Source organism: Semicossyphus pulcher, unplaced genomic scaffold (genome assembly GCF_022749685.1).
Source record: "Semicossyphus pulcher isolate SPU_LCO1_2020_fin unplaced genomic scaffold, fSemPul1.0.p SCAF_2, whole genome shotgun sequence".
Lineage (NCBI taxonomy): Eukaryota > Metazoa > Chordata > Actinopteri > Labriformes > Labridae > Semicossyphus > Semicossyphus pulcher.
Genome location: NW_027211693.1, coordinates 35,816,075 through 35,843,810, shown reverse-complemented (window position 1 = coordinate 35,843,810; position 27,736 = coordinate 35,816,075). Strand labels below are relative to the sequence as shown.

Here is a 27,736-nt window from a genome sequence, read left to right as displayed (position 1 = left end):
TTTTTGTCCCTTAGAAACCTTTTGGTCCACGTATGCGCTGTTCAGCAACACAGAGATTATTTGGCAGCACTACAGCATCTGTCTTAAATGGAAGCTTCATCTCGAAATGCTTATCTTGAAGCTTGGCTGAGCTGGACACAGTATCCATGAACCTTACCATGAACCTTTCTTCTCTGGACATTTCCTCCTTTTCATCTGAAGTTTTCTCATTAAACCCATGATTGTACTGATTAACAAGAAACTCTTCCAATCTGTCAACAGCAATATGATGCACAGTTGCCACAGCAGTTGCGCAGCCACTATGCTCTCCACCGCTTCCTCAACCGCTTCCTTGGAGGGGTCCATTAATCACCAGGCCCAACAGGATTTGAATGGCATACAGTCAATCTCCAATACTGTTAATTACTTCCCAGGGTTCCATTAACTTGGAAGAGTTAGTGCCGATCAGCATGTCCACGTCAGCTTGTTTACAGGGAATATGGATGTCATTCAAATATGGCCTCTTTGCTCGTTCCTCTTCAGAGATGATATTGCATGTCGACACGGGCATTTTCTTCTGCATCAAGACTTGAGGAAGGTCATAGAACTGTTCATCACTGTACCCAGAAATCTCCAAACTGTGAAGAATGAAACCTTGAACTTCCTGATCTGGTGCCATTGTACGCAAGTGGATTTTAGCTGTCCTTCCATTCACTTTCAACTTTCTCATTAGACTTTCCGAACAGAATGTTGACATGCTTCCTGGATCTAGGAATGCATATGTTTGAATGATTTTGTCACCTTTAGAGGACTTTACTTGAACTGGGAGGATAGAGAGAATGCTGTCACAGCCTCCTGTGTGACTACAAGTTGAGACAAGTGTTTTGTCCACTGGATTTTCTTGTAGTGTGTGTGAGTGTGTGTCCTTTTCTTCCTTGCTGATGTGAAGAACACTGGGGTGCTTCAAGCGTCAAACTCTGCAGGTCATGCACCTCTCACAGTCTCTGCTCATATGCCGACTACACAAGCAGCCAAAACAGATAAATGGTAAAAGGACTGTACTTATATAACACTTTTCTAGTCTTTGCGACTGCTGCTTTTACACTACATGTCACATTCACACACACATTCACACACTGATGGCAGAGGCATCTACGTAAAGTGCCCAACTGTCAATCAGTTGGCTATGCCACCGGGAGCAATTTGGAGTTCAATGTCTTGCCCAAGGACACTTGTACACTTGACGACATGTAGCCTGAGGGAGCTGGGGATCAAACCTCCGACCTTCCGATTGAAAGATGACCGACTCTACCACGCTTCGCTTCTCAGCCTTTTGGCTAAGCTCAAGTGTAGTATCTGTTCCTATCAGATCCTCCACTTTTCTGCCTCTTGGTCAGACAGCGATCGCCTCCGCTAGCTAGTAGAAGCTCTTGCCTGTTTGTGGCATTGCTTCTGCTAGTGCTTCGGAGGATGATATCTTCCTTGTGAAATTCTGAACATTTGCTTCATAGTTGCATAGGTTTGGGGCGGCTGTGGCTTAGTGGTAGAGTCGGTCGTCTTTCAACTGATTGACAATCGGGCACTAAAGGTAGCAGCCTCTGCCATCAGTGTATGAATGTGTGTGTGAATGGGTGAATGTGACATGTAGTGTAAAAGCAGCTTTGAGTTGTCGGAAAGACTAGAAAAGCGCTATAGAAGTACAGTCCATTTCCATTTACCATTTACCCCTGAGTCACAGCCGCAGATGCCTTTCTCCTTTAGAAAGCTTATCTTTTGCCTATGTGTCCTCTTCCCCAGCAGAGGGCACTGCTCCAACCTATGTTCACTAGAGCATAACAAACACACATTTGCCCTTATTGTCTGAGATTGAACATCTTTTATCTTCAGCTTGCTGTTAACTGCAGTGTTTTAAGTTACACTATGATCAGCAGTTGTGGCGAAGCTATTTCCCTTGATCCTGGTGACTTGCCCTTATCTCCAAGTTTACTTGATTTTCCATAGTTATTGTCCTGTAAATCTCCAAAGATGGGGTCAGATGCAATCCTCATTTGGGGCTCAATGTAAACAACAATATCCCTAAAACATTAACCATAAGCCATTAACATCTTCAGCCTTTACTGAAGGCCATCCAAGCGCCTTTTCCACATATGCAGCAGTGATCTCTAATTCATCTCCAAAATGCACCTGCAGCAGCTCCAGAGCAGAATCAGAATCAGAATCAGAATCAGAATCAGAATCGGGGTTTATTGCCAAATAAGTTTACCCATACAAGGAATTTGTTTTAGTGATTTTGGTGCAGCACAATTTAACACAGAACTACAATAATCATAGGCAAAAGACTTAATAGAATAAGAAAAAATAGGCAATAAGAATAAAAATATAAAAAGCAATATGTATAATACAATCCAAACAGGTATAATCCAAAGCCCTTGCATAGCCTTTATCAGGAGCCAGATGTTGACAGCTGCGTACAAGTTCTTGTGGTTTCCCCCTAGTGTACTGTTGGAGGAAGTACAGGCAATCTCCCTTGTTTGTCTTTTCTTCAACACAGTGTTGAAATGCTCTGATAAAAGCTGTATGAAAGAGGATCTCCATAGAAGACTGGTATTTCTCTTGTTGGTAGAGAGTTTGAATTTTGCTGTTGCACCAGGAGCTCTGTAATCTGAGTTTGTCTGTGCAACAGACTGTGATGAAATGACTGCCCTGGCTGTGATAAGATGGTATGAACAGACTAGAATCAAGTTGTGTTGCTGCTCCATAAGCTTGTGATTCTGAGGTCTTTTTCTTGATTTCAGCTTCAGGTTCCAGTTGAACTGGTTGTGACAGAGCTTGTGAATTATTCTGCCTTGCAGGTAAGTCTGTGATTTTCCATGCACTTTCAGGTAAGGGAACAAATTCTTTGGCATCAGGATACGTTTTGCACCTCTTCTTATGTATGAATCCATCCCATTTGTTACTGTGCTGTGTCCATCATTGCCCATTAATACTGATAATTTAGCAGTTGAAGCTGCAATTTCAGTATCAAGTTCCAACTGCTATTTTTGTCTCCGTAGCTGTTCAGTCTGCTGCTCCAAAATATGCTTTTTCTGCAAAGCAGCGGCACAGGCTTCCAATGCAGCTTTTTCTGCCTCTGCTTGAATGCATTTGGAGGACAGATGAGCGACCACTTCTTGGGCTGTGATTACTTCCACAACGTGTTGATTTGCGGGACACATTAGTTGCAATATTTGATATACTGTCATGAGGCTGTAACTCAGTTTCATTTACAGCATCATCAGCAACATCATCATTTGTCAACCACATGTTAAACTTCATCTGTGAAGTCTTTGTCACTCATCATTTTGGCTTGATACCATATTTTATGTTATTCAGCTTCTTTAGTTTGTCAACAAACCCAACAAAGTGTCATGTGTATTATGAGCTTCATCACACATCACTTTTTAAATGTACGTTGCACTTCTTTTTCACATTCTCTATCCGCCATTAGCTCAGCAACAACCGCCTTTAGTTTACTTGCATTATTCAGTTTAGATTTCCGTGATTTTTGCAACGTGTCTACTTTTTCCATCAGTGCTTTTGCTGTGAGTTTTGATTGACATCTTGTGTCCACTCCAGTCCCTGACTGTGTTTCCTAATTTTTTTGCACGTACATCCACGCAGCACGAACAATCACGCAACTTGCATTTTAATGATCACAGTTTCATTATGCCCTTTGCCATCATTATCACTGTCCATCGGCATAGATTTGGCAACTACCGGGTCATTAAGCAGTGTTTTATTCATTGTCAAACATTTACAGACCTACTCACACTTAAGTTAATTTAAGTGGGCTAATTCAGACTAATGATGCCTCATACTGATTTCAGATAAAGGTTTAAATATGTTTTAGAACAATAACCTACAATTATTTCTTTCCTCCATCACATACATTGTAAGGATCAGTGTAAACAGGCGCAATTAAAACAGCAAGAAATATTTCAATATACATAACGAAAACCCATGACTAAAAAAACACATTAACTCACTCACTGTTAATGCCCCAAAAGCGTTTGCATTTTTTTGGAATTTGAAGAAAGAATCACACCATACATGTTTTCTGCCGTACTGGTTTATCATCGTCATTTATGAATGCAATAATCTATTAATATTGTTAAAGGAGATAAACACTGAGCTATTGAGATGTGTTGATCCAGGAGCAACCTGGCTCTTCAGCTAGTACAAAATGCTGCAGCACGTGTGCCGACAAGAACTAGGAAGAGAGATCACATCTCCTGTATAAGCCTCTCTGCACTGGCTTCCTGTAAAGTCTAGAATAGAATTTAAAATCCTTCTGGAGCGTTTGTCCCCTCGGTGCGGTTCGTTTAGGTGGTGTGAATGCCGGAATGCAACTCTGGTGCGGACCAAACAACCGGACAACCGTTTCCAAATGAACCACGGTCCGGTTGGATTCTGGTGAGAATGTTAACGGACATAAAGTAGTACCACATACAGAAAACAAACCATAAAACTGTGCATTGTAGTATGTTTACGGGTGCTGACATTTGCAGAGACACGCAGCAAGATGAGTAGAGGACAGACGTGGGGGAGCAATGAGGAAACTGAAATATGGGCTGACCAAACAATTTCACAAATGCTTGTAGACACGCACGAAAACACGGAGGTGTTTAAAAAACTGTTCAGTGAAAAATTAAAGGAGAGTGGAACTGATCGATCTGTGGAACAATGTAGGTTAAAAGTAAAAAACTCAACAAAACATTCAAGTCCACGATCGTGTTGAGTGTGATTGATCAGTGTGCTCTCTTGCTTTGTTTACTTCAGGAAGTTTTCCCATGTGGAAATTCTGACCAATGAGAGAGCAGTTTCCTCCAAACTCAAGGCAAAAAGCAACATTGTAACAGTTTGGTCTTTGATTCGGACCAAACAAACGGACTTTAGGTGTGAATGCGCCCTAAGTGTACTATGGGAGGTAGAGCCTTCAATTACCAGGCCCCCCTCCTCTGGAATCATCTACAAGTCAGGGTCCAGGAGGCAGACACCCTCTCTTCTTTTAAGAGTAGACTTAAAACTTTCCTCTTTGATAAAGCTTATAGTTAGGGCTGGCTCAGGCTGGGACTAGCCCATAGTTACGCTGCTATAGGTTAAGACTGCCGGGGGATCTGACACACTGAGCTCCTCTCTCTCTTTCTCTCTCTCTCTCTTATATTAATGCAGCTCATTAACTCTGTATCTTCTGGTCCCATTAACATTACTAGCCACATATCTTCCCGGGAGTTCTTGTGTTCCCTTGTCTTGTAGATTCCTGGGGAATGTTGCTGCAGACCACCTACTGCTGTGGACCTGCTCGACTCAGACTGCAACAACTATTAATGTCAGTCTTCCCCATAGTATCTTTATTATTGTTGCTAATGCTAATAATAGACCTGTTGACGTCCACTGTTACAATTACTATTATCAGCCTTTCATCATTATGCTGTTGTTGTTAACTTCTACGCCTTTGTACCATTATTACTGGCATTGTAACCACAAGTACCCTCAGGTTAAGAGTCTGGGTGACATCAGTAATGTCACTCGGTCTGCATACCTCCATCTACGTAACATTAATCGCCTCTGCTCATCCCTCACACCCAACAGCACCTCCATTGTCGTTCACACCCTGGTTAAATCCCACATTGATTACTTCAATTCCCTTCTCTTCAGTCCCCCTCTCAAGTCCCTCCACAAATTTCAACTGGTCCAGAACTCTGCCGCTCGCATCATCACCAGAACCCCCTCCATTAATCACATCACTCCTGTCCTTCAGCAGCTTCACTGGCAACCGGTCAAATATCGCATCAATTTCAAGATTCTGCTCCTCACTTTTTAAGCCATCCATAACCTTGCTCCTCTGTATCTCTCTGAACTTTTGCACATCAACATACCCACCCGCTCTCAGGTCTTCTTCTTCCATTCACCTCACTGCACCACTCGCCTGCCTGACCACAATGGGGTCTAGAGCCTTCAGCTGCTCTTCCCCCCACCTCTGGACATCCGTGACATTGACTCTCTCTGTTTTCAAATCCCAGCTCAAAACGCATCTTTTTAAACTTGCATATTCAGTTTGATCCCTCACACTAACCCTCTGCACATAATGATTTTATACACTGTAAATGTGTCTTGTTAATTTTGTTGATTTATTGTTGTATTGTTTTTAGTTTTTTAACTCTGCTGTGAAGGTGACCTTGAGTGCTTTGAAAGGCGCCTATAAATATAATGTATTATTATTATTATTATTATTATTATTAAGTATTATGTATTATCTGTTGTTGTTGTTGTTGTTGTTGCTCTCTTTGCCTGTCTCTATCCTGCATCTCCTTCTATCCCACTTTCGGCCCATCCAGTCTCCTCAGATGTTCAACATGAGTCCGGTTCTGCTCGAGGTTTCTGCCTGTTAAAAGGAAGTTTTTCTGCCAATGTGCCGAATATTGTTAAGTGCTACTCATGGTGATTCATGTTGGGCCTCTCTTTAAATAACATAACAAAGAGTCGGTCTAGACCTGCGGCCCGTTTCAGAAAGGAGGTTTAACAAACCCTCAGTCTAACCCTGGACTGTGATTTGACTTACCCTGAGCTGAAATATCAGCTGTTCTGAAACCAAAATGCGACTGCGTTAGTTCAATCAACCCTGAGTAGGTTTAGCCGGAGTTAAGTGCGTGCACGCTGACTATAAAAAGCCAGCATTAATGGAGCCCCACCATGGCAACGGTACACAAAAAGAGGTCCTCTTACGTCACACCAGTGGAGCTCGAAATCCTCGTGCGGACGTTCAGCGAATACGAGCATGTTTTGCAAAAGAGAGAGAAGCGGTGTGAGAAGAAACTGCTGCTCGAGTGAACGCGTCAGTTTGAACTGGTCTATTTATTTAATATTTAATCACGACTGGAAGCTAAAATTTACAGTTATTTAGGAGCAATCCAGCGGGAGAAAAACGTACATGGAAGCAGTTAAAAATAAAAAACATAATTGAAAGGTGCGGCTCAGGCAGAACAGGCTCATGGCTAAATATTAAACAAATGAAATATAATTCAGTGGCTGTTTTAATGTGCATTAGCTTTATCCCTAACATAATGCTGATTTCACATACATTATGTCCTCTCACCTAAATCCTGTTTAGTAGATGAAACTGATAAAAAATATATATTTATATTGTTCCAATAATTAATGGCTGCTTCTGTATTGGTAGGAAATGAAGAGGACCAAATAAATGACTAATTTGTCTTATCTGAGTGCTCTCGGCAGTGGTGGTGGAAAATCTACAAATGATGACTTTGACACAGATTTATCTTTTGATTATTTTATTGCAATTATAAAAGACTTTTGCAAAGGGGTCAGAGCAGCACAGAGACTAACCGCTCAAACACGTGTGATACGTGCTGAATGAATGAGGACATTGAATGAGGGTTTTATAGCCTAGAGGGAGGAGACAGAGCCAAACTCCGAGTTTCCTGAAGAAAACCTGCTTCCGACCAGGTTAGGTTCACGGACCAACTCAGAGTTGAAGATACCTCTCTTTGTGAAACGAGGTTTTCACTTAACCCGCTTTCTAAAAACGGACCCCTGCTCTTTTTGTAAAGTGTCTTGAGATAACTTTGGTTATGATTTGGCGCTATACAAATAACATTTGATTGATTGATTGACCTGGCTGACGTGCAATTACCAGTGCCAAATTACACGTCTGGTAATTATATATTTCTTCTTCTTCTTCTTCTTATTATTAGTAGTAGTATTATTATTATTAGTAGTAGTAGTTTGATTAACGTTAAACCAACTAAGCCTGTGACTGCTAAAGCTTCGATATCTACAAAAGACAACAATACAAAACAAACCGCAGTGCTGCAGACTGTGTGGAGCCAGATTGAAACTTGTGAGACGTCCGAGAGCCGCAGCACGACCACCTTACGAATTCTAAGTACATACACTGAAACATGAAAAACGAATGACAAAGACCATTATTTGTTAATTTTGTTACATGTCAAACTGCTGATATTATATATGACGTCTACGAACGCAATAGTCCAGCGTTATAAAGCTGTTAAAGGTGGAAAGCGCTTGTTTATTTGGAACATTCTATTATCTATGCGCAAGCAGAGCCAATAAATGGTTTGAAAAGTTAGCTATTGAATTAATACTTTGAAAACATAATGCCAAAAATGTTGTTGTAAATTATGTTACGATCACATGTTTTAGGTAATGAGTAACCAAATTCTGCTCTGCTTCAAAGACAAAGTGAGCACTAGTTGTCAGGAAGGCGGAGTGATATGCACTCCGTCCCAGCAGTCTACTTGTGTCGGGGACAGGATCTGGAGGACATGGCACGGGGAGAGGGAGGCAAGACGTGTTGGAAAACGAGAGAAAATCTTTAAGAAAGAATAAACTATCGCTTAAACGTTCCAAGAAAACGCTTTTCCATGGCGTGTGTGCATTGCTAGAAGGTATGTGACAAATGATCATTTATAAAAGTAGAACTGTGCTCCAGCTACATCAGAAAGGGTACGCAGGGCAGAGACTCGATACTTTCCGGCGGAGGGCTGGGCTAACAGCTAGCATAGTTTCGTCTCATTTTGAGATGTTCAAAAAGTTTCTGGAATGGAGGAAGATCAGGAAGGGTAAAGCAACTTATCCAGACCGCTAACGTATATAAAGCTACACCTCGTGAAGTTATATTTAAACAAAGAGAGTTTTTTTTCTCTAGACGTTTAACTCTTAACCCATGCAGTGTTGTTTTTGGTGTCTGACTGTAACTTTCAGCTGAACAAGTTGTGTTCTGATGATGTTAGCTAAGCTAGTTAGCAAATTCTCGAGGTTACTTACCAGCTACATACCAGGATTAACTAATACTACTGAAATAATGATATTTATTATGACTTTGCATAAATGGAGAAGCACTTAGTTTTTATTTTAACGTACAACTGTTTGGGAATTTGTGAAACGTTGAATGCGTCTTTCTGAATCGATTTTCCCTCTTGCTGTGTGTGTGTGTGTGTGTGTGTGTGGGTGGTGGTGGTGGGGGGTTGCGTATTCTCATAGAATTGTTCTCCCACATTGTCTGTCCACTGTACTTCATACTTGTTACGCATTTTAGACATATTTCACACAAGTGATGTTGCTTGCGTATGCCAATGTCAATACGTGCTATTTTTCGCCTTGCATTCGGACGATAATGGCAGCAATTTCGGATGACATTAATTTTTCATCTGTTCCATCTTTTTTCCTGTCAATTTGGACAGTTCTTAGGACAACATGTTTTTACTATCAAAAATATAGGGGACATACTCTTTGTACTAATTCATATTCTATATGCTCAGGTTTTGAGAGGGAAATACTGTTTTTGTAAAAAACAAAAACATCTTTAATCATCGTTACAGGCATGTCAGGCAATTATCAGTATCAGTTATTCCCCAAAATGTAACTTTGTAAAATGTATGTTCAGTCAAGATTTATTTAAATGTTTTTGATTGTAAGCATAAAATGCTATCAAAGTGGTATTTGTTTGTAGAGATGGTTACCTTGTATTTGAATCTATCTTTGAATGATCATGCTATGTGGAAAGAGCTAATGAGGTATTGGCTTGTTAATGTCAGCAAAACTAAATATTTAATGGCTTATAATTTGTGTGTATGGCTGTCACGGTAACCACATGCCCGGTTACTGCGGTTAAGTGATGCTAACCGAGGGGTGGACCCAGTGACCATCATCAACGCTATTTTTTTTTAATATCATAGATCCAGTGATGTCACTAGGTATCAGTGTACGTCTCTGACGCATTAAAATCTAAAAGGACACAAGTAAATTCTATCAATGCCTCCCAGGGAAGCACCTCATCTTTCCCATACAGAACGATACATTATGAACAACAAACTTGTTATAAAAATCCAAGTAATCAGCAAAAGAAACCCAGCTGTCAGAGCACTGCTGTTTCAACCCTCGGTACATTTAATTGGCGCACATGAGCCTATGTGCAGTCTCATAACATACTTGTTTAGCAACAACTAGCCAGTCACCATGGATTTAATTTCAACAATTAAGGACACAAACTTAGTAGTGGTTAATAAAGTCATGTTCCCACAGCTCATGCTGTTTTCACTCGTGTCGATAATGTTTTACCGTCTGGGGGACACACTGTAGTTAAATAAACAAAACATACTCTGGCAGTGGTAGGGATGGGGAAATTTGCCCACTGGTTAATCAACTGGAGACACCACCAGTGTTACTGATTACACCGGACATGAAAAAAAAGTAATTGACGCTCAATACCTGTAAAGCGCTTGCTGTAATCTTCCCTTTATGTTTGAACAGAAATGCTTAAAAGGTTGGTTCATTTTTATTTTTTAATCAAAAACACAACAATAAACCAGTGCAATATTAAACATTTAATAGGTTGGAACAGAACGAACAAGGCGAATGGTGGCTTGGCGGTGGCGCATGGCACTCATACCCATGCTGTAATATACAAATACACATAAATTAGATCTATAAAGTTTTAAATAATATAGGCCTGAATAGTAAAAAAAAAAAAAGTGACATTGGCAAACACTCTGGAACCAAATCAATAATGGGAAACGAATTCAGAGAGGAACCACATAAAATTGGAATACAAAATAAAACAAAGCCTGGACTCCAGGTTGTAGGCAACGATAAACAACAGAAATCTACAGGCTTAAAAGCATAATAATAATGATAATAATAATAATAATAATAATATAGAGAGTAGAATATTAAAATTAGTAAACACTATTGAACCAAACAAACATAGGAAACAAATTCAAACAGGAATCAAACTGGCTGTTAACTGGCAAACTGCAAGGGGGTGTTAGTATTTCACCACGGTTAGAAAAATTCAGTACCATGTAGGGCTACACGATCTATTCGCAGGATGTGCAATAGTGAGGCAAATTAAGTGAAATTATATATTATTTACTTTTAGCGGCTACACCTGCAACGCACACACCGTGTGAAGTTGTGTGTGCTAACAGGAAGTAGGATACTGGGAGCTTTCGTTTCAAAAAGGTTACTGTCACTGGGCTGATCACACTGATTAAACATACATTTAAACACTGTTAGAAATGATATGACATGGTATGATGACATACCATATAAATGCCGCCCACATGTCTTTGTATTCATTTTCTAAAGAAATGTAGCTCCACCTGAATTCTCTCTACTTTTTCTTAAGGCTGAATGGACCTAACCCTAACCCTAACCCCCTAACCCTAACCCTGAAATGGACTTAAAAGTCCCAAATAATAAGTGTGATTGTTAATTTTTTATAAGGACATAAAAACACACTTCTTTTATCTGGTATAATTTAAATATCACAGAACCAGAAGTTAACGCAATGTAATTTTTCAGATAGCGTGCAGCCCTAGTACGGTGTCAGCCCTAGTATGCCTACATGTTCTTCTTTAGAATGTTTCCTTTCACTTTAATATGCATGTACAATGAGCAGTGGAAATAGTTGCTGTGCTGTGATAGCTGTATGCTGAAAGGGCGGAACATGGTGGAAATTGGATGAGAGAGGAAGCAGCTCTTTGTGGTCACATAATTCTTGAATGACACTAAGTTCACACGGCACATCTGATTGGCTGCAGGCACCAATTTGGCTGCATGTCAGCCACAGTGCTGCTAGTGCCACCCCTGTCTCTTTACATCGGAATTTGCCTTTATGGCCTTAAACATTGAAATGTTTGTGTAATTGTAGATATCATTCATATTAAGTGTTGACATAAATCTGAAAGAGATACTGGCAGGTTTGAGTTGAAAATATTTATTTTCCGTCCCTGTGACATATTTTACATATAAAGACGTAAAAGTGGTGAGAGATTGTATTATTTCTGGTATTATTTCATTATGACAATCTATTGTTGCCAGTCTGTGTTTGCAGAACAGCAGATTGTGGTAAAAGTAGACAAGCCTTCTTTTTTCTAGATTTTTGGCGCTGCTGCACAGAGTGAGCTGTACCTGAGCTGTGCCGCTCATGCTGGCTGTTTGGCTGCTTTAACTGGTTAACATAAGTACTACAATGAAAAGCAAAAGGTAGGGCTAGACCAGGGGTTCCCAACCTTTTTGACTACACGGACCAGACGGTAGCAATAATATTTTTAACGGACCGGGGGGTTCGACACGCATGCGCATAAATCATGGTCACAGGCACATGCATACATACAGACAGATTTATCTGTATTTATTCAGTGAGGAGACTGCAGTTTTTAATGCGGGACGAGCCAACGAGAGGGGTGGCGCGATCCATATGATCCATAGTGTGATCCTAGCAGTTTATCTGAATTTATAATGTGATCCAGCAGTGAGCAGTTTATAATCATGCAGCGCAGTGACTGATCTGTGTGTTTCTCAGGGTCTGCCCCTGACTTAATAGTGTTGCAATCGGTGCTCATACCTGAATTAATAACGTTGCGATATGTCCGTATTTCTGCGCACAGTTAAAGTATAAACTTCATCTCCACAGGCTGTCATATGCCCATATGCTGTGTAGTTCATATATTTCACTGATAAACACAGAGCTTTAGAGCAGCATCAGGCTTCATGATCAAAGTTTCATGGGATGCGAAGCCAGGGTTGTCAGGTCCGTGGTTTTTCTGGCTGAATTGTGCTACTTTTGCAGTGTCTTTAGAGGCGCAAGGCCCTGTGCGGTTGCACACTTCACACAGCCCATTCGACGGTTGTGACTCCGCGTACGTTTGGAATGTCACAGACACCTATTGGGTTTCGCGGCCCGGTGCTGAACAACCTATGGCTCGGTACTGGTCCACAGACCAGGGGTTGGGAACCCCTGAGCATAAGATAATATGAACTTGACCAATGTTCAGAGGATGATAAACATTCATAAACTTTGAAATTTTTTACTTTAATAAGAGATAAATTAAACAGCCTATTGGACAGCACAAATAGCCAGTCAGTCTGCAGTTTTCTGTGTGCACTTGAAGTGCACGGATGTCAATTTCAGGTTTACTAACTGTATGTATGAAAGTAAGTTTTCATTTACAAATGTTAGGAATTCTTTCTAAATGGTCCTTGAACAAAATGCCTAAACTAATGAGTGGTCTTAACATGTATCTGCACTCGTTTCTGTTTTGCAGAAGACTGGTAAAGGACAACACCGACTGTTAATTGGTTGAAAAAATCAATCCAGGAACGGGCCGGGGCTTGATGTGGAGAAGTAAATACTTTCTTATTTCTTAGCCTGTCATCCTAGCCAGAGGTCCTGATCCCAGCTCCTGCAGCCTGCTCCCCCTCCCTCCAATAAGTGGTGACCCAACTCTGGACAGCTTGCTGCAGTGCCCTTCCTGAGCAGCAGCAGCTGCGTCCTGCTTGCTAACTCCCATCCCTCCCCTGCTTCCTGTCCTTGGTCAGACAAGGATAAAGCTGTCTCTCCCCTAGCCCACCCCTTATCTCTGTTGGCCTCTCATACTTTTACACTCTCCACTTTAGCGTGTTGCTCTTGTTGACCACACTTTCACAGGTTTCAGGCTTCAAACACTATTTTGAACTGACCATTAAGGGACTTGTGGATCCCTTGGTCCCCCTTGAGTGAGTTCTCCCCTTTACCTAAAATACAGCCTGCAACATGACCTCCATGTCCAGTCTCTTCTCCTTCACAAGCCCAGCAGTCAAGCGCCTGCTTGGCTGGAAGCAGGGAGATGAGGAAGAGAAATGGGCAGAAAAAGCAGTGGATGCCCTTGTGAAAAAGCTGAAGAAGAAGAAAGGTGCCATGGAGGACCTGGAGAAAGCTCTGAGCTGCCCTGGGCAGCCCAGCAAATGTGTTACCATTCCAAGATCATTAGATGGCCGGCTACAGGTTTCCCATAGGAAAGGTCTGCCTCATGTCATCTATTGCAGAGTGTGGCGCTGGCCAGACCTACAGTCCCACCATGAGCTCAAGCCCCTGGAGGTGTGCGAGTACCCGTTTGGCTCTAAACAGAAGGAGGTCTGCATCAACCCATATCACTACAAACGAGTTGAGAGTCCTGGTAGGTACACATGCTGTCTACAAATAGGCAAGTCCTATTTTATCAACATGGCTATTTTCTTTTTACTTGAAGGGGTTTGTTCAAGTATGTTTGTTTGACACATACTCTCAACTACATTTTTTAAGTTTGTTTAGATTAATGTTTCAAAATATATTTTTTCAAGATATAATTTTAAAGCCTCTGGAAAAACAGCTTAAAATAATAAAACTGCATGTATAATATCAAAGTTGAGAGTATCATTTAGTATCCTCAAAATCTGAGTAAAAATAAACTTGAATAAATATTAGAAATCCTAGTTCAAAACGGCTCATTTTGCAATTCTCAAGCTGTGGACATGGATGATGATGATTTGATTGACATTTCCCTGGTTAAGCATACATAAACGGCGCATGTGACAATCAGTGTAGTGCAGCCCTAAATGGTAAGCAGTTTGCATTGCATGCAACAGTAGCTCAGATGCCTCTGCTTTCAAAGCTCTGAATACATTGCTAAGTGCTCTGTAGTGTTAGCTAGTGCTTTAGACAGCTGAAATGCTGCCATGTGATTTTTTTGTCCTGTGACTGGTTCGCATACCCACGACCAATTCAAACCCAATATCAGGAAAGTTGGGGTATACATTTTAGATGCTTACTGTTAACACCCTAAATTAGATACAAATTACATTTCTGTTTTTACCAAATCTATAAAGTTCTAATGTCTGTAATGTCTCTTTTGTTCCTCTTTCAAATAACTGCATAGCAGCACATCCAAGACAGATTCGACCAATGTTGAGCTGTGCACATCCCTGGGCTCTGTGCACTAGCTAGTAAACAAATCCACAAAGGTTCGGAGGCTGTCATTACACAGGCCTGTTTCACCCAGCCCCCGTTTTTCACAGAAAATCAATATTGCTTTCTCTTTAGAAGTCTTATTAGATTATATGTCTCAGGCACTCCATAAGGGGTGTGGCATCAGAGAGTGGCTTACTAAATGCATAAACCACTCTGACCCCCCCCCTTCCTCCCTCTGTCACATACACCCGATCACATACGCTTACAGATGACCCTCACTTACCACATTTTTGACACAAAGCTCGGGTTTGGGATTGCCAGCAATGTATTGATCAGTTGAAGGATGGGAATCACATGTCGGTCAGTAGAGACTGCTGGCCAAATCATTTGTAGCAAAGCTCATTGGGTTGTTAGGACAGCCTAGAAGCCACAATGCTTAACATCAGTCGCAAGATAAAAATCAAGGCTGGAAAAAATGCAATCCATCCATGACAAAGTAGAAAATGAAAATAAATATGAATGACCGCTATAGTTCTATCTTTACCAAGGGTTTTTCCTCACCATGTGCACTCTTGCATGTGTACTGTGCGTACTGGCTCCACCAAACACTTTTTCTAAGCAATGTATTTTAGGAATTCTAATAACTGCATAATTAGACAATTCTCACTGTAAAGGCTGTTGTATTAAAATAAGTTGAAACATTTAAAATAAATGTGCCCTGTTGAAAATTAAGTTCAACACAACATAAAAGCAAATGTGCTAATTTACACAGTTAAAGCAAAGCTGTCTAAAATGAAATAAAACCCAAGCTACTGTTTTTAATTTCAGTTCACAGTGGCCCTCTTGCAGTGTAGTTGAACATAAATATAAAAGAATAAAAGAAAAGAAAAATCCTTTTGGTTGCATTCATCTACACAACAATCAGCAATATGTGGCCCTGTTACAAGGTGGTAGAACCTTGTGTTAAAGCCATTGTTTTCATCTATTGCACACAACCAGACGAGCCTCCTGCCTTTCATTTAATAGAAACTCTTCATGCATTCCTTGCAGTCCCAGGCCTCCTGCTCTGGTCCATAGATGGCCACCTTGTAACACACATCCAAGTGCCGTGCCTTTAATCTTTTATGCAGGGGTGTCTTAACCTTTAAAAAAAAGTGCATTAAGAATCTTTGTATTATTCTGATACCAGATATAAATAGTGATAATATTCTCATATCATATATTACAGAGAAGATCTGGGAGGGTGAACAAAAAGTGTTTTAAAAAAGAAAGTTAAAATGGTGTAAACGTAAGCTTTGTATGTACTCCTAATATACTCCCAAATTAGATCGCCTTGACTCCTCACCCTCATCCTGCACTGACCGAACTCGCCATTACCAGTCCCTTCCATTTCTTGTGCTTTTGCACTAGTTGCAGAACTGACAAATCAAATCCATTGCATCCCGTCAATTACATAAAATATTATTTGATTGCCTGTAATGATCAAATGATGTCTGCGATGTTTTACTTGCCCTCTTGATTCGTATCCACACGAACACGCTCTGAGAAGTAATCACTGATTTCGATTTTTACGAGACATTGCTCCGACAGCTGGTTGGAAGTAACATTAAGGAAAAACCTAATACACAACTGGATATGCTTAGATCCTAGGTCGCCAGTTGGCAGACTGCGGCCCGGATCCGGACCCAGATGCCGTCGTATCCAGGCCCGGACCTATTTACAGTTTTGACATGCGCATCTATCTTGATCAGCGCAGCTTTTTTTGTTTCTGTGGTAGTGATTTTGGAACTCACAGACCAATGCATTCGTTGTAAAACATCATACGTGACGCTACTCGGCCAATCACATCTGTTACTCTGGGTGTGTGAGAATACAGATACACATGGAGAAGCCAGCCGACAGAAGAGTTACAGAGACGCAGAGGGAGAAAATAAGTGAGTCAGGGAGAAGTAGACATGGCCTGCTCTATATTGAGAAAAGTAGACTGTGAAAACTGAGCTTTTAAGACTGGACAGACTCATGTGTGTTCCGTGACTGTGGCGATTATTAAATGCGGACACTTACTCTGTCACTCCGTCTGTCTCTGTTAACAGAGACTCCAGGCTGCAGTTTAGTTCAAACACTTTACTGATAAACCTGAGAGTTACATAGAGCTACATCAGCTTCATCATCAAATGACCAGTTTTCCTCTTACGCACTTCTGTTCTTATGTTTGTCCTCTCGCTCCCTCCAGGTCCGTCTGTGTACAGTGCGCTGAAATATTAATTTCATAGTCATTGCCTGTTTTAAAACTCACCATGAGCGAATACTGAAATAGCTTTTTGGCTAAAATAAAATTTGGCAAACGAATAAAATCCTGCTACAATGAAATTCATGCTTGAAGTGGGCAACCTGACATTTATTTGAGTTAGTTTTCATCACAAACTGGGGCATTAAATATACTAGAATAGAGGAAATAAATATTTGGACATTCAACATTTCCTGGGGGAAACCCCAAAGAGGGGTGGGCGATATGGCCTAAAAATTATATCACGATATTTCAGTTTTGTGATAACTATATTCACGATGATATAAAAAAATAAAACTGAATAATGTTTGTATGTGATTTCAGGCAGCAGCATTTATTCATGCAAACAAAATAAGTGCTTTGACAATTTCCCTCCTTTCCAGTGAGCTAGGGGGGTCTGGGGGGAGATTTTGGCTGTAAAAGCCCAAATTGGTTTCTTCTGGCTCATTTTCAAAGGAGAATTAGAACTTTTAGCCCACTCTGTGCCCACCCAGTCAGTGTTAACCTCTGGATCTACATAACAAACACTGCTGTAGCTGCTACTACAAACTGTGATCTGCTTAGACTCTCTTCTTGCTTATTAATAAGAGGTTTTTGATCTGCCACTGTAACAACCGTCCCTATATGTTTATCTTTAAATCAGTAAATAGCGGAGCTGCCCGCTTTATTACTCTATATATGCTACAAATTTCAATTACATGGTCATCTGAAGAGAAATAAAGAAGAGAAGTGAAATGTTGGCTTTATCAAAAGTAATTTGTTGATTTGTTCATTCATTAAGCCCATTAATGCTGCGTGGCGTATTGGGAAAACTTTTTAATGCTTACTGTGCAGGGGTCAGACTGCTGCCACCGGTGTTTTCCGGTGTTTTCTGAAGCAGCACGTAATGATGATGGCCGCTCTCTTTCAATTATTCTTCTTGTCTTCAAATCTTTTGCTAATATCTATCAAACACTGAAGTCTGCTCTCCGCTGAGCGGCCCTTTGATATCGCAATATGACACTTCTTATCACGTAAAAAAAATGACACCGGTATAATCTGAACGATATGACATGGCACAGCCCTACTCTAGATTTACAACAGTAGCAGACTAACTCTGTGGAGCTATGAGCATACAGTGGAAATTTGTGCTCTCTGTTATGCTACAGAGTTGGTGCTGTAACAGTAGCACAAACCTTATGCATCATGATGCTGTATTGGCCACAGAAACCTAGATGCAGAAAATCTGCCCCCCTCCAGAGTTCCTTCCTCACTTTTCTCTGTTTGCTTTAGGGAATACCATTTGGATTATTAACCCAGATTAAACAATGCATTAGTTTATGGTTATTAATCACACAAAACATTCAATTCATTTCACTTTGATTTGGCTACAAACTTAAGTGAACTCCAGCTATCCTTTATTATGCCACAGTGTCCCTGCTGGAAAAAAATGCATTAGCCAGAATCAGGATGATGCTGATCTGGTGTAGGTTTAACTGATGACACACTGTAACTGTGTTAGTAGACCAGCATAGCTATGCTGATAAAGCTGTATTGCGATTTTTTTTGCTTGATTTTGTACATAGTATGCAGCCAGTATCCTCAATACAGGATCCTTCTATTTCTAACTTCATTATTTATGTTTGATTCAGGCAGGATTACTAAGATGTAATGATCATTTAATTTTTTTTTAAAGAAAAGAAAATACTATTCCCACTGACTGTGTGTTGTATTAATTTAACAGCCAACTTATTTTCCACCCCTTTGGTCCACTATCCAGTGCTTCCGCCTGTCCTGGTACCGCGCCACAGTGAGTTCAACCCCCAGCACAGCTTGCTGGTCCAATTCCGCAATCTCACCCACAATGAGCCGCACATGCCACTCAATGCCACCTTTCCAGAGTCCTTCCAGCAGCCACACAGTGGGGGCGGCAGCAGCACCAGCGGCGGAGGAGGTGGAGGCGGTTCTTTTCCAATCTCTCCTAACTCTCCGTATCCTCCTTCGCCAACCAGCAGCGGTACTTATCCCAACTCCCCTGCCAGCTCAGGGCCCTCCAGTCCATTCCAGCTTCCAGGTACGCCCAATATTAAGTATGTGTCCCTGGGCAAAATGCAACTCATAAGAGGCTGACTGTTAAGACGCTATTCTTTGGTGATTTTTAATTCCTAAGTTGTGTAATGTAAGGAAAAAAATGTTAGTAGGATTATGACAAGACATTTGAAGAATTTTTAGAATAAATATTTAAATATATACAGTACTGTGGAAAAGTTTTAGGCAGGTGTGAAAAATGCTGTCAACTAAGAATGCTTTCAAAAATGGAAGTGTTAGTAGTTTATTTCCATCAATGAACAAAATGCAGTGAATGAACAGAAGAAAAGTCTAAATTAAATCAGTATTTGGTGTGACCACCCTTTGCCTTCAAACCTGCATCAATTCTTCTAGGTACACTTGCACACAGTTGCTGAAGGAACTCGGCTGGTAGGTTGTTCCAAACATCTTGGAGAACTAACCACAGATCTTCTGTGGATGTAGGCTTCCTCAAATCCTTCTGTCTCTTCATGTAATCCCAGACAGACTCCATGATGTTGAGATCAGGGCTCTGTGGGGGCCATACCATCACTTCCAGGACTTCTTGTTCTTCTTCACGCTGAAGATAGTTCTTAATGACATTGGCTGCATGTTTGGGGTTGTTGTCCTGCTGCAGAATACATTTGGGGCCAATCATACGCCTCCCTGATGGTATTACATGATGGAAAAGTATCTGCCTGTATTTCTCAGCATTGAGGACACCATTAATCCTGACCAAATCTCCAACTCCATTTGCAGAAATGCAGCCCCAAACTTGCAAGGAACCTCCACCATGCTTCACTGTTGCCTTCAGACACTCATTACTGTAGCGCTCTCCAGCCCTTCGGCGAACAAACTGCCTTCTGCTACAGCCAAATATTTCACATTTTGACTCCTCAGTCCAGAGCACCTGCTGCCATTTCTCTGCACCCCAGTTCCTATGTTTTCGTGCATAGTTGAGTCGCTTGGCCTTGTTTCCATGTCGGAGGCTTTTTGGCTGCAGCTCTTCCATGAAGACCACTTCTGGCCAGACTTCTCTGGACTGTAGATGGGTGTACCTGGGTCCCACTGGTTTCTGCCAGTTCTGAGCTGATGGCACTGCTGGACATCTTCCAATTTTGAAGGGAAATAAGCTTGATGTGTTTTTCATCTGCTGCACCAAGTTTCCTTGGCCGACCACTGCGTCTACGATCCTCAACGTTGCCCGTTTCAGAGTTTGGCTGTTCCTCAGCCAGTTTTAAGCCTCCTACACAGCTGTTTCTGTTTTAGTTAATGACTGTGTTTCAACCTACATGTGAAATTGATGATCATTAGCACCTGTTTGGTATAACTGGTTGATCAATACACCTGACTATAATCCTACAAAATCCCTGACTTTGTGCAAATGTACCTCTAAGAATTGCTGCTGGATTGAAAGCAAAGGGTAGTAACACCAAACATTGATTTGATTTAGACTTTTCTTTTGTTCGCTCACTGATCATTTTGTAAATTGATAAAAACAAACAATTATTATTTATATTTTTGAAAGCGTTCTTATTTTACAGCATTTTTTCACACCTGCCTAAAACGCGTGGGTGTGTGTGCATACGTGCCTGTGCGTGCCTATTTTAGATGTGATACATTGAAGAATTTGGATCAATGTTTAATATAAAATGCGAAAAGGTCTTTATACTTGCTAATCCCAGTTATAGTACACTTCATCACTAGGCCATGAAAATGTGCTCTTAATGAAACTCTTACTAGATTAATCAATCAAATTCAATCTCTTAAATTTTAATTGAATAGCGCCAAATCATAACCAGAGTTATCTCAAGACACTTCACAAAAAGAGCAGGTCTAGACCGACTCTTTGTCATATTATTTAGAGAGGCACAACATGAATCACCGTGAGTAGCACTTAGCAACATTTGGGCAACAGTGGCAGAAAAATTTTAACAGGCAGAATCCTCGAGCAGAACCAGACTCATGTTGAACATCTGAAGAGACTGGATGAGCCGAAAAGTGGGATAGAAGGAGATGTTGGATAGAGACAGTCAAAGAGAGCAACAACAATATATGTTCTTGTATTTTGTAGATATTTATTTATTTGAATAATCCACCGCGTTTCACTTTTCAGTAAGAACGCATCTTTATTTGGCACTACTTTGTGTGGACCGCAACACATACGTGTCACTATGCCTGCAGCGTACAGTGTTGGATCAGCTCTTTGTGTCAGCTGTTTGTAGAAGAGACAACAAACTACAGAAAATACAATATTATGGCAATGACAAAGTGCTGTTCACGGGATGAAGGAAAACAATGTCCTCTGGTCCCCATCGTGAACTGTTTTATACTGTTGAGTTACAATGGTGTCGCTCCGCTAATATAAATAACCACACTCCAGGCACAACACTGAGACAGTTAGACGCCTTGCACTGATCATTTTTCTGAAGATGATTATACAAAACCAACGCCGAATGATTCAACTGGACTCTTGCTAAAGAGCAATACTACCATTGGTAAAGCTAGTGCCAAATAAATAAATGAATGAAACAACTCACCAAATAACCGCAGAAGTTTCCCCCTGTCTCTCTGTCAGCCAGTCTCATCTGTAAGTATCTCCTCTGTGTTATCTGGTTCGTAAAAGTATCCGTGAAGAGCAAGCAAGAGTCCAGCTGGATCATACGGCATTGGTTTTGCATAATCCTCTTAATAAAAATGATCGGTGCAGCCGTCAACTGTCTCAGTGTTGCGGAAAACAATGTCCTCTGGTCCCCACCATGAGCAGCACTTTGTCGTTTCCATAATATTGTATTTTCTTAAGTTTGTTGTCTCTTCTACAAACCGCTGACAAACAGCTGATCCGACACCGCACGCTGCAGGCGACACGTATGTGATGCGGTCCACACAAAGTAGAGCCAAATAAAGATGCGTTCTTACTGAAAAGTTAAACGCAGTGAATTATTCAAATAAAATTACCTAAAAATTGATTTTTAGGTGTGACGTCCTTATAAGTGGATAATGTAAGTGTGGAATTTACCCTATCTGCAGTGGCATATAGCCTTGCTTCTGTGCCAGCACTCCGACCGGGGCCGTGCTGGCTGGCATCCACTGTATGTAGTATACTTACTATTGATACGGATACTGAACCCCACTTCAAACAAACCCCACTATCCCTTTAAAAACAAATGAGGATTTTAGGATTAAAAGGTATTTGTCCTGAGAAGCTTAATTGTCATTTTCTACACTCAAAGGCATCAGGATCATTAAAATGACCTCAATGCAATCTAAGTGGAGGTTTTCTTGATTGTTTCACGTGTGTCTCAAAATGAACTTTGAAAGCTGTTATTACATCTGTGTTGAGAATAAGTTTGCATGTGGCTTAACAAGTTAGTCGTGTGAAATCTGAGTCCATTTCCGGGGTATGTATTCTGGGATGATTGTTCAAGTAGAGGTAGGTGTATGCATTTGTGTTTTAGTCCTCTCTAACTGCTCCTCTTATATCACAGCTGACACCCCACCCCCTGCCTACATGCCCCCTGATGAGCAGTTGGGCCAGGAGAGCCAGTCCATGGAAACGAGTAGCAGCCTGGTAGCGCAGACCATCACCAGAGGAGGTTAGGAGTGCGCACATTCAGACAGACATCAGCCCCATGATAAAAAATAGACCAAATGTTGAAAAGATGAAGTATGAATTAGTAACTCCTGTTGGAAGTCTTTGGAAATCCAAGTCACGGCAGTAGTTGACACAATTTCACTGTTCTGGAAAAATACTAAGTTATCATCTGAGTTAAAAACATACTCCTTTCACTTAAACCATATTGCTTTGTAAGATGCATCCTAATAAGTGTTATTTATTCTGGAAGTTTTTTTTGTGTATGGGAACTAGAGCTGAACGATTTATTGTTTAACCATCGCAATTGCAACGTGCGCTAAGCGATAGTCGCATTGAACAACGTGATAATGAAGCAAATTTAATGAAACACTTTCAGATGCTCCTTTATTGTTACTTATTGCAAACTGAAAACTCGCCAGTTTCTCATTTCCACAACTTATCTACAGGAAAAGTCTCTGTGATATCACTTTAGTGCAGCCCTTCACATGGGCACATGGAGAACTGACCACTGTGCATGCAGAGCCTGTGTGCCACCTGCATGTAAACAAGCACACAACACTGCAGAGGCTCAATTACACTTGGTGGCTTTTTTGTGTGTGTATTGCAGTTATCAGTGGCACCTCGTCCCGGTGCTCGTTAACACTGTGGCCACATGGCGCTGGTTCAGCTCAGTTGGTAGAGCAGGCCATTAAAACACCCATAATTTTTCTGGTATAATTTCTTGTTTTTTTAATTTAACATATCAATTTATATTGCAGAAGAAAAAGTTAGAGCAATGTAAGTTTTTTTCCAAAATTGTGCAGCCCTAGTGGAAACACATCATCAGCTAAGCTACCAGTTTTAATTTACCTTTTGCCCATGTTCCCAGATGTGCAACCAGTGGAGTATGAGGAGCCGAGCCACTGGTGCTCTATTGTCTACTATGAACTCAACAATCGTGTAGGTGAGGCTTACCATGCCTCTTCAACCAGTGTACTGGTGGATGGCTTCACTGACCCCTCAAACAACAAGAACCGTTTCTGCCTTGGACTTCTGTCCAACGTAAACCGTAACTCCACAATTGAAAATACCCGCAGACACATTGGCAAAGGTATGATCAACAATCACAAACAGCAGAACAGGATGGTTGATGTGTGGTCTTACGGATATTTTGGTTTTTAATGTCTTGACCATCAGTTGTCTGTCTCTGTTAACCAGGAGTGCACCTGTACTATGTGGGAGGGGAGGTGTACGCAGAATGCCTCAGTGACACCAGCATTTTTGTCCAGAGCCGAAACTGTAATTACCACCATGGCTTCCATCCCACCACTGTCTGCAAGATCCCCAGTGGATGTAGCCTTAAGATTTTTAACAACCAGGAGTTTGCTCAGCTTCTGGCCCAGTCAGTCAACCACGGCTTTGAGGCTGTCTATGAGCTTACCAAGATGTGTACCATTAGGATGAGCTTCGTCAAGGTAAGGCCTCCATGAACTCAATAGAAGACAGAGTAGGAGATAAAGCAGACACAGCAATCAATGTCTCATCCTATTGTTTAGCAAGAGACAAATATCGTTATAATCTTTTGATATGTTCGTCCTCCTCACAGGGCTGGGGTGCGGAGTATCATAGACAGGACGTCACCAGCACCCCCTGCTGGATCGAGGTGCACCTGCATGGGCCCCTTCAGTGGCTGGACAAGGTGCTAACACAAATGGGTTCACCTCTCAACCCAATCTCATCTGTGTCCTAATGATGAACTTTTGGAAGTTTGGGAAACCCTTTCTACATGAATCCTTTCAAAATTTTGAACTGCTGAACTGCGGCTGGAAATGTAACAACAAAAGCAGCAGCCAGAATCTTTTGTTCAGAGTAACATCACAAGCAACTGCCTGGAAAATGGAATTACAACATGGAATCATTTCTGCTTGACAATGCAACAACAAGAATAGCAATTTAGGATATCATTGTCAAGCTTGTGTCCCACAGACAAATTGGGTTTTTACTAAAAAATGTCTTAAAATTGTTATCTTGGTGTCAGATATTTACAATGCAAAGACATAGACACCTTTATGTGAGGCTCAGTTTTAACAAATGCTTTCTTTTTGTATTCTCTACTAAGAAATGGACACTAAGCCTACTGCCTTTGTAAGAAGGTTATGTATGCCAAACTGATTATTTTAAAAATGGGAGATCAATCACTGAAAAGGTTTGAAATACTATATGCTAACAAAATGTTGAAAGTTACATCTATTGGAATGGAAGTAGTCGGTTTGATACAAACAAACAATGGACATCATTCTAAATTCTTATTTGTACTCTTGTACAAGTAAGATTGACTGTATTTTTCATTTTCATTGTATTAACAATAATGTTCACTCATGGATTTGTGGAGGCATATTTAATTTTGGTGTGTGTACAAGGCATTATGCTGATAGATAATTGACATCATTAGCTCAATTAAATAAAAATGTTATTTGGTAACAATTATTGTTCATGCTATTGGTTGTTTTAGTAAAATTTGGCAAGATGCTCACATACAGGAAATACATTTTGATAAACACAAGTTGGGTGGAAGTGTGCATTAGGATGGATCAGCAGTAACAAAAATAAAACCAGTGGCCTGTACTACCAAGCAGGATTTGCGGTTAACAAGGTTACCTCAAGGTTAACTCTGGGTTGTCTGTACTGTTGCGGCGGTTAACTTTTTACTGGGTTGGATGGATACTAACGGTAACTTAAGCTGCACACCTAACCTGCTCCGCTGCTTATGACAAGGGATCAACCTGTACTACCACACCACCTATGACCATCAGGTCTCAAGTACTGTGATTTTAAGAGGGAGAGAAACCGGTAAAACAATTATACTTTACAGTATGATTTTTGATATGATCAGCCATAACATTATGACCACTGACTGGTATAATGTATATTATATAATATGTATAAATGTCAGGGCTGTCAAAGTAAACGCGTTAACGCACATTCCCTTTAACGCCACTAATTATCTTAACGCGCGTTCTATTATTCTGACCCTCCGCCCGCCCCTTAGTTTGAGAAATCAGGAAGCGATGCAGCCAAAATGTTGTGCATAGCATGCAGAAACAAACCTCCGTGAGCAGAAATAGATAAAGAAAAGGGTCTTTTAAATGTCAAATTCAGCCCCAAAGCCCTGCTAGATGGTTCTCTGAACAAAAGTTATTTGTATTTACTGTCGATGTGAACCGAGTTACCACCGGCACCGTTTCCGCTACATACATTTTGCCGGTCGTTCGCCCGCTCTCCTTGTTGAGGAAGGAGTCACAGGACATCAGGACGCTCTCTGTCCGCACACAATCATATGCAGTTTTGTAACGCAATGTAAAGATTCCTAATTTGAATCTCCGTGTGTCCCCATTGTAAATGCATTGACTGTCGCTGTTTATAAAGCTTATAAAAAGTGCAGATGTCATTCGGTAACGATCGATCGTTTAGATCGTTTACTGAACTTTTGTGACTTAATTAAACAGACTGCTGATGAAGAGAGTCAACACAGCAGACAGAGACAGACAGAAAGAGGGGGCGGGGCCAGCTATGCAGAGGTGCAGGTGTGTTGGGGGACTAAAGCAAAGTGATTAGATCAAAGTAGATTGTGAATTAAAACGTGAATTAAGTTGAAGAAGAGAGTACAATTAAACTGTGGAAGGAAGAAATAAACGAAAGAGGGTATACAGATTGAGTAAGTCTACATGTGATGTGCTTCTCACAGAAATCATTGATATATGCGATGATTGCCATGTTATGCTTTCAGCATATTTTTTGAGCATGCAGTACCTTTGAGGTTATTCTGTAGAATATTCTGGACCGTATTTCTCATTGTTTTGGAATGGTGCAGTAATAATAAACATACATTTGCATAAAGGAAGCACATTTGTCCATTCCCATGTTGATAAGAGCATTAAACACTTTTTAAAAAGAGATTAATTTGCGTTTAATCACAAGTTAACTGTGGAGAACCATGCGATTAATCGCGATTAAATTGAAATTAAAATAAATCGATTAAAAAACAACTAATTAATTGCACAATTTGCTGTGATTAATCACTTTATTTTCTTCTTAAGACTGAAGCTTGTAATAATGAATATTTCAATGTCAAATCAGGAAATTAATGTAGAATCAACACAAAAGAAATACATTTAAGTAAAAATACTATTGTTTAATAGCATCTTTTTAACTTTAAACAGATTCTGTCCTGTGAACCACCGATTTCCAATAGAACCCTCAAGGCCATCAAAATTGACCGTCGGTTTGAAAGGCATATTTCTTATGTACTAAAAGAAATAATAGCAAAACCCAGGTCTATAAGTGGCAGTTGAATTTCAAAACCAACATTGTACCTATTCATCTTTAGCCAGGATGGTTCGGTGTGGCGGTTGTCACAGCCCTGCGGCGAGTGAGCTGCCCGATTGGTGAGGGGTGCTGTCCTCTCTCTCCTTCTCTCTCTCTCCCTCTCTCTCTGTATATATATATGTATGTATGTATGTATATGTGTATGTATATGTATATGTATGTGTGTATATATATATATATATATATGTATGTGTGTGTGTGTGTGTGTGTGTGTGTGTGTGTGTATATAACAGTATGTATATATATGTACATTTATGTGTGTGTGCGTGTCATTATCATAATAATGACAAATAAATCAAAAAGTACATTACTTACTTTTAAACAAAATGGGAAAAAAATACATATCGTCATAACATCATACAGGAAAGGTTAGCTCCAGCTTGACAACTTCCTATTGGTCCACGTTTGTATTTACCGTAAACCTTCTAAAGGTGATTAACCTCAGTTACAAATACACGTTTCATTTATCAGTGAAATCAAGAAAAGATTTGATTAAACGTATAAATATTGTTTTTGCTAAATATTTCGAAAAACTTCTTTCCACTAATTTTTACATCAACTGAGAGAAAACGTGATAAGTGAATGATGCCTGAAATTTCTCTTGCGTCAAATTACCGTTGCAGCCGGATATGAGGTGGCTCTCAGAGAGCAAGCCTAAGATAAACACGTAGCC

At 40.6% G+C, this 27,736-nt stretch overlaps 1 protein-coding gene across 4 annotated transcripts; it reads left to right on the top strand.

Annotated features, from left to right (window-relative positions):
• The first annotated feature begins 2,807 nt into the window (after window positions 1-2,807).
• On the top strand, window positions 2,808-25,148 carry smad5 (SMAD family member 5). Of its 4 annotated transcripts, none has more exons than XM_069669689.1 (7): window positions 2,808-2,831; window positions 13,110-14,000; window positions 18,817-19,110; window positions 22,592-22,699; window positions 23,567-23,788; window positions 23,896-24,152; window positions 24,284-25,148. In XM_069669689.1, the coding sequence occupies exons 2-7, from the start codon at window positions 13,598-13,600 to the stop codon at window positions 24,425-24,427; spliced, it is 1,428 nt and encodes a 475-aa protein (XP_069525790.1). In that variant the 5' UTR covers window positions 2,808-2,831; window positions 13,110-13,597; the 3' UTR covers window positions 24,428-25,148. The 4 variants fall into 4 exon arrangements, with proteins under 4 accessions (XP_069525790.1, XP_069525791.1, XP_069525788.1 ...); XM_069669690.1 differs by lacking the exon at window positions 2,808-2,831 and adding an exon at window positions 8,320-8,447 and having other exon boundaries at window positions 18,817-19,053; XM_069669687.1 differs by lacking the exon at window positions 2,808-2,831 and adding an exon at window positions 8,320-8,447.
• Window positions 25,149-27,736: the final 2,588 nt, after the last annotated feature.